Raw genomic sequence first — 7727 nt, 5'->3', positions numbered from 1 at the left:
ACCTTTTGGTCAAAGTTTAGCATGATTTAACCCCTCTTCAGAATTTTACGGGGTTCTAACCCGTTTTGATACCATCAGACAACCGGCTTATGGTTTCATCACATATCGCCTGGATCTTAAGCCGTAGGGTTCCGCCAACGTGTTCAAACGGCGTGTGCTCGTGGCAGAGGTCTACCGAGATAGCTGATGGCGGTGGTAGCTTATTGTACCCTACCACCAGGGATAGGAGCAGTACATGTTAAAGAGGCTTATAAATACAGTTGGTACGTGATAAAGCCTAGATCCAGTCCAAACTTTTCCAAGACCAAAGGTCAAAACAGTGATTTCGTTCCGCACTTTTCCAAGACCAAAGGTCAAAACAGTGATTTCGTTCCGCCGGGGGTGCTCGGTTCACAGGAGAGACCGAAGCGCAGCCAGTACAGTTTGAGAAAAAAGCTGCTCGTGCTATTTCACTGCATCTGAACGATCGAACTCAGCAGCTTTCTCTGCTAGTACACCATTTTAAAAAGAAAAGGCTGCTTTCTTGGTCAAACAAAGAAAACTCTGTCAGCAAAACAGTTTTTCTGTTACAAAAGGGGAAACACACTATTACAATCTTATTACACCAATCAACAAGGGGAAGATAGATGTAAAAAAAACAAAGGGGAGGATACATCTCTAAAAGAGGATGACACAAATTTGTATAAAATACAAAAAAAGGGAAGTCCATTCCAATATGGCAATTCATTTTTGACATTCAAGCCTGACAATGTCTAATGTATATATCATTATCATGCATCATACACCCTATTTTTAATTATCTTTTCGGCCTCACCGACTGTCAAATGCCTAACACCATGTCCCCGCAGCCAATTTTTATCTGTAACCAACCTACTATCTCTTAGTTGCCTCTCATCAATCTTCAGCAATTTCAATCCCTCGGACAGTCTTGGGAAGAAGCCTTCAGGCCTCAGACACCAGGCTTGGAAAACAGCAAAAAGAACACTCAGATCAGCATGAAGCCTTTCCACCCCACCATTACTAAACTTTGGGCTTCCAGCGAAAATCCCTGTGAAAAGCAGCTGGTCTACTCCGGTTGCCACGGCTCTCCATACTGTTACAAAATCCAGCACATTTAGGCCTTCTTCGAGCCTAGATAGCCTCCCTTGAATGTAGCCTGAAGACTCTATGATAGCTCTGGATATAGCTGGTTCTTCTGAATGCTCCTGCCACTGTCTCTTGTTTTTCAGATAGTCCCGGGATCGAGCATCAAAAGCCCTAAGGATGACGGTGGAAATCTTATCAACCCATTCTGATCTGAACTCTTTCAGTTGATTTATATCTTGCTGGAATACAAAACCCCCTTCTCCAACTACAGATAGATTTTCCATTTCAAGAAAGAACACATCCTCACACCATTGTGCCAATGTGGATTCCACGTACCGAGCTGCATTAATGGACTGTGATACTTTGATCAAAGCATTATCATCGGCCAGAGCAGTTAGCCCCTCTGCCTCTTGGCACCTCCTAAACATGCAACCGAGGAATTCTGATATTATGGGTGAAGCAGAAATCCTAATGAATTCTGCCCTAAGGGTAATGCTAGGAATAGGCCTAGCACGATCAATTATCAAAGACAAGCCATGTTTAACAGCACCGGTTATTGCTGGAGATTTGCAGTCATCTGATCCATATTCAAGTATCGCTCCTTCAATCCTCTTACTCCAATTATTTTCATTCTCCATTGCTGATTTCAGGCTAGCGAAAACCTCCCGTCTCTCAATCTCTGCCCATATTTCAAGCCAGTCTGGACGATCACAGAAGACAGAGAGCACCGAGATCCTCTGCCAATTCTCATCATCCTTTACTGAAAATAGCAGTCCTGTACCGGAGATCAAATCTTGAGTTCGCTTGTCAAAAGATATCATCAGATCAACAAGGTTAAGCCATGAGACTCTTGCCTGAGCCGCCGTGCTGCTTGCATCACTTGAGCTACTTTCTTGAAGAAGTTCAATCTGCTTTGGAAATATCTCTTTCGCCAAGTATGTAGACAGTGCAATAACTATACCTGAAATCCACTCCTCTCTGCAGCTATACCCTACAAGATTGGCCTTATCTACAAGGGGCTGCAGTATCTCATCCATGGAATCAATAAAATCTCTTGTTATCTTATAAGCAAGAGCAAATACAAATTCAGGATTCTCAACCCATTTGGAGAAATGGTGTTGTGCAGCAGCAGATAATGGATTTACTAACTCCTCTATCACCCATAATGGTTGACGTGGTTGATTTCCCATGTCGTGGCCTTGTAGTTGCCTAGCTTTTCTGCGTTTCTGTAATTCTTGTAGATTACAGAGCGAAAGAAAGCTTTCAGAATACTTCCTTGTCAAGTCACCCTTCATTGAAAATAATGGGTTCACAGTCTCTGCCGGTTTCCCAGAATTACTATCTGAAATTTTTGTTCCCGCAAGGGAAGGAGGCCAGCCAAGGGATGACAGAAGAGCACGATGATCAACAATAGCTTGTGGTCTTAGTAAAGCTAGAGATCTGTCCACTCTGTGATCCACTGCAGATATAAGGCGAGTCCATTGTGGTCTGGTCCTTGTAACTGAAGCTAAAAGATCTTCTATCTTTTTAAGATATCCAATAGCAACATGGTGGGTTTTCTGGAATAAAGATGATGATGGCAGAATTAGCAGTTGACAAGTTTAACTGTCCTCGCAACCACAGTATGGCATGAATCATACCTCTGAATTTTCTCCACGAGATTTAAGTTTTGCAGTCACAGAAGAGGAAACAGCGTCTTCTACATCACCGATCAAACCGTCAAGCTTTAGAGCCGTTTCTGTATATGACAACCTACCGTTAAGAAATCATCAATTGCAGTCAAACATAAACAAGCAAGGGCAGCATAAATAAAATAAACTAGTAACCCCAGAGAAGAGCAAAACAATGAAACTGTGCTAAACACCTAAAGCCATCTAATCTACAAAAGCTAGGGGTTTTCCATCAGAGTTAAGTCAATTAGCTTCCATTCCATCGGCGTCAAGTCAATTAGCTCCCAATCAATTCATCATCCTAATGCTCCATGATGAACCACTTTTGTGAACACAGTGCTCTTTGATTGGTACGGTACCTTAGATTCAAGCATCTTTTTATTACATAGATTGCATGGCATGTATGTAACTCTTGTTCCAGGCCTCTAGCATAAATAAAGCAAAGTAAAGCAAAGAAGTCTTGATCAGAGTAGGAAAGAAAGAATGACAAAGAAAGAAAGAAGAATCCAAAAATTCTGAATGGTGTGCTTGGATTTAAGGCCCCACAAAAGGAAAAAAATAAAATACATTGAAATAACTGAAGAAATCTCAAGTCAACAATGCCACTGGAAAGAAAAGATAAATTGACCATTTATAGTTAAAAAGAACATGACATCTTTCGGCCTAAGAATAGCCCCAATAAAGCCGGCCATAACTACAACTTACCGGTGTGTTTGGGATCGTGAGCTAGCTCATCCCAGGAAGGACTCAGCTCAAACTCGCGCTGTAATGAATCGAGTGGAGTTGAGCTAGCAAGTAGTTCGTTAGGCTTGCTTCATCCAAAGAAGCAGCCTACTCTTCAGTGTTCACCGCATGGCCCAATGTCCAAGTCTTACAACACCATAATAACCCAATTACTTGATAACCACAGATTGTTAACTTTTTATTATTGATGACATTTATTTCTTGAGGATCCCAACAATTTGAATATCAGTTTTTATACCCATCCCCTAAGGTGTGGTACATTCTTTGCCAAAAAAATGCACATGCTAAACATAATACTCCCTCCGTCCCAAAATAAGTGTCTCAACTTTGTACTAAATTTAGTGCAAAGTTTGTACTAAGGTTGAGACACTTATTTTGGGACGGAAGGAGTATTACTTTGGCAGTGCTAAGCAACAAAGTGAATAACTGATATGCAAAACTAAACGCACACAAACAGACTAGGCCAAAATGTGACAATGGTAGACTAACAAAACAAAAAAATTGAACTCCAGATAACAAACAAATTGAAGAGCCCACTAGTAATCCACTTTCCCTAGCAGTAGTTTAGTTGTGGTATCAATCCTGTAAAACAGACTGGCTGACTGCCTCGGTTAAGGAGATTAGTAGCAGTAACTAGCACCATCTGGCAACCAAATGGGAATTATAAAAATCCTTTAGATCATACTATTGCAAAATACCGGCCATGGGAAAACAAAAAGATTTTTTCCCAGTTCTAGGAAATTATCATCTTAATAAGAGAATTAAAAGATTCTGCTAGTAGCTTAGTACCTCCCTGCCATAAGAGTGCTTTCACTAATTAATTTGGCATTTCAAATCAAACCCACTTTTCTTTTGGCTTCTTCATTGTCGAAGAACTCAGTGCAATTGTCATAGTGTTATTTTATTTATTTCTCAAGTGTGGTCGTTTTAAAATCTAAACTTCTAGTCCAACCACCAACAAGACTCCTGCACCAACCAAAACACTCCACTGCCTAAGAATTAAGCATGAAAAGAATATTGGCTGCAATAAGGATAGGAAAACATAATTAATGTTCTGGTTTTGACACTCCTATCAGTGGAAGATCACTGATAATGCAGTTACAGACAGGACTAATAGCTAACTGTGGCTCGTGAATAAAGAAATCAGCAACTAACATGGACACAATAATGAAATGCCCCCACAAATTCCTAGTCAACTACAGGGACAAAAGGCAACTCATAGATCCACATTATCAAAATGAGGCTCACTTACAGGAGCTGCCAGATCCATGTCATAATTGAGGGCCAGAACAGTTATCATCATCCATCCTGGGTGTACTGAGCTAGATCTGTATCAACCAAACTTAACTATTAACCTAACCAAACAGCCGATTTGCCACATAAAACCGCTCTGCTCCTGCACAGACACTAAGTCCCATCACACCAAGCACTTGTACGACATATTTAGCAATGAGCCACTGGTCTGAACTTATGAATCATAAACATTATGCCTAAACAAACATAACCATCATAAGAGGAAATAGACATCATAGCAAATTGTCAATATAGTGTTTATCATTCGAAATTTAAGCCAGAGCCTGGCACAAAGATCTAAAGTGTGATCTTCAGAGATGCTCACCAGCGTAATCTCTAACCATGTCCACTCTCGCCACGTCGGTGGCCAGGGGAGGGAGTTGTTCAAACAGCATCCTCTCGCTCCCAGCCTCCACGTCTTCTCTAACCCCTAGAAAAACCCCAAGAAATAGAATTACAGCTTAGCAGCAGCATACGTCAACTAGAGAAGCTCGAAATTCAGTAATTCCATGAGCATTTGCTTAAGGTACCCGTCTTGTCGGTGGAGGCCTTGAGGGCGGCAAGGCCACCACGCACGCTGCGGAGGGCGGAGCCAGCGGCCCCGAGGGAAGAGGAGTACGCGGCGACCACATCGGCGAGGCGGGCGGACAGTTCGGCGACCGAGGACTCGAGCTCCGCGCAGCGCCCGCGGATCTCGGCCTCGACGTCGGCGGCCGCGGCGAGGTCGGCCGGGGAGCGAAAGCGGACGTCTAGGAAGCGCCGGAGCTCTGGGGTGATGTGCGGGGGGCTATGGAGCAGCGGCGACGGAGCCGCCGCTTCCATGGCGCGATCGGGTCACCGCGGCTTAGGGTTTGGATCGCGGAGAGGAGTGGAGATGGGGGAAGCGGGGAGGAAGACCGGCGAAGGCAATCAGAGTAATGATGCTCCAGCACTTTTTTTTTCTTGTCCGGGCCGGAGAGCTGTAGTTTTTTATTTTTCTGAGGAAGGGAGAGCTGTAGGTTGTAATCTTGGGCGTCGACTTGAGCGGGCATCGCCCTCGCTATGTCTCGCGTTCAGCGAGTGGAGGCTTCGGACTCGCTGAAGCGCGCGAGCATATGGGCCGGCCCAGGTTCGCGGGCACTACACTGCCGCGTTTTTTTTCTGCTTTTTTCACGTTTTTATTTCGTTTTTTCATTTCATTTTTTCTTTTGTTTAAAGTCTAAATATATATATTACAAAAACATAGTTTATATAATATTTAGAAAAATGTTAATCGTGCATTTAAAAAATATTGAAGAAGTATTTAAAAAATGTCGAACGAGTATTTGAAAAATCTTGAACAAGTATTTGAAAAAAGGTTGAACAAGTACTTCATTTTTTGATCATGTATATAAAAATGTTGAACAAATATCTGAAAAATGTCAAACAAGTATCTAAAAAATGTTGAACAAGTATTTGAAAAAATGTTGACCATTTATATAAAAATATTAAACAAGTAGTTGAAAAATGTTAAACAAGTATTGAAGAAAAATTAAATTGTGTATCAGAAAAGTATTGTTGACGTATACAAAAAATGTAGAATAATAACCAAAAAACAAAGAAAACCAAAAAATAAATAAAAAATAAAAATGAAATAAAAAAAACAAGAAAGAAATTGCAAAAAAGAAGGAAAAATGAAGAAGAAAAAAGAAAAGGAAAAAACTCAAAGAAAACCGGTTTGAAATAGCCTCAAGTATGACGCGCACCTACTACTTATCACTAACTTGACTTGGGCGAAGTGGTAGCAGCATCCGTGGATCAAACCTTGGTTCTCCCTTTTCCTAATCTCTGTTTCTTACTATATGCGTGCGCGGGGCCGGCCCAATATGAAGCGGGGAGAGGAAAAATCCTCAACGAGAGCTGCCTCTCGTCTCGCTTAATGCGAGAAATAGACGCCACAAATTTGAGTGGGGTAGGTGTTGATGATGAGGCTGGTGACGCGAGGTTTTATGGGCTCGGTCGTTGAGACCTAATATGGGTCGTGCCATCATAAATTGGGACATGTATGCACGATCCACCTGAGTGAACTATATCTCATGGTTATAGTGAGATGGAAGAATGTCTCGCGTAGACCATTTTACACTCCTGTCGTTTATTGGACCGGCCCGGTTCGATCTTTTCTCTTTCATTCGCTGGCTTTCTACTTCGCTTGATCGCTACTCTTTGTTGGTTTAGTTCAGCTTTTCTCATTTTGTAGTTTTTTTCTATTATATCGTGTTCAATTACTTTGTTTCTTCGTGGTTTTCTTCAGTTTTTTGCTTTTCATTTGTTTTTTATCGGTTTTCTTCATTTCTTTCATGATTGTTACTGATTTTTTTCTTTTTCTTGGTTTTCACTATTTTTTGCTTTTCTTTCATTGTTCTTTTTCTCCTATTATTTGTTACCTTCTCATGTTTCAATATATTCATTTTTTTCATTGGTTTCCTTCGGTTGTCATTTTCTTTTTGTTATTTGTATTTTGGATTTTATTCTGTTTTGTTGTTTCTTTGTCTATTTTTACGGTGTTTCTTTTTTGTCAACACATATCTATTTTTTCAATACATCACATACATTTGTAGTTTACATGTGAAACATTTTTTCGCAAAAGATTAAATATCTTTTAAATATACTATGTACATTTTTTTCATAAATGCTTTGAATAGATGAACCATATTTTTTTCAAATACACATTGAATATTTTTTGTGGTAATAAACTTTTTTTTCAAAAACTGAATGACCATTTCTTAAATACATGATACATTTTTTTAAAAACATATGTTTTTATATCTAAATTTTCCATATACATTTGTAGATTTTTTCTATATATTAAAACATTTTTTATGCACATCTACCATTTTCCAAATACATGATTGACATTTTTCTAAAACATATATTATTTGATATCTACTATTTCCATATGCATTTGTATATATTTTT

General features: G+C 40.2%; 1 protein-coding gene across 1 annotated transcript; it reads right to left on the bottom strand.

Annotated features, from left to right (window-relative positions):
* Positions 1-544: 544 nt before the first annotated feature.
* LOC119317852 (RINT1-like protein MAG2) lies at positions 545-5860 on the bottom strand. Its single transcript, XM_037592350.1, has 4 exons — positions 5324-5860; positions 5119-5223; positions 2727-2824; positions 545-2645 (listed from the first exon to the last, which is right to left on the bottom strand). The coding sequence occupies exons 1-4, from the start codon at positions 5613-5615 to the stop codon at positions 771-773; spliced, it is 2370 nt and encodes a 789-aa protein (XP_037448247.1). The 5' UTR covers positions 5616-5860; the 3' UTR covers positions 545-770.
* Positions 5861-7727: the final 1867 nt, after the last annotated feature.

Source organism: Triticum dicoccoides, chromosome 6A (assembly GCF_002162155.2).
Source record: "Triticum dicoccoides isolate Atlit2015 ecotype Zavitan chromosome 6A, WEW_v2.0, whole genome shotgun sequence".
Lineage (NCBI taxonomy): Eukaryota > Viridiplantae > Streptophyta > Magnoliopsida > Poales > Poaceae > Triticum > Triticum dicoccoides.
This window is presented reverse-complemented; position numbering and strand designations above follow the sequence as displayed.

Coding starts and splice junctions, on each gene's coding strand:
- LOC119317852 (XM_037592350.1), bottom strand. CDS start 5,615: ATGGAAGCGGCGGCTCCGTCGCCGCTGCTCCATAGCCCCCCGCACATC. Junction 5,224..5,323: donor GGCCTCCACCGACAAGACGG/GTACCTTAAGCA, acceptor GGGTTTTTCTAG/GGGTTAGAGAAGACGTGGAG. Junction 2,646..2,726: donor CTCGTGGAGAAAATTCAGAG/GTATGATTCATG, acceptor TCTTTATTCCAG/AAAACCCACCATGTTGCTAT.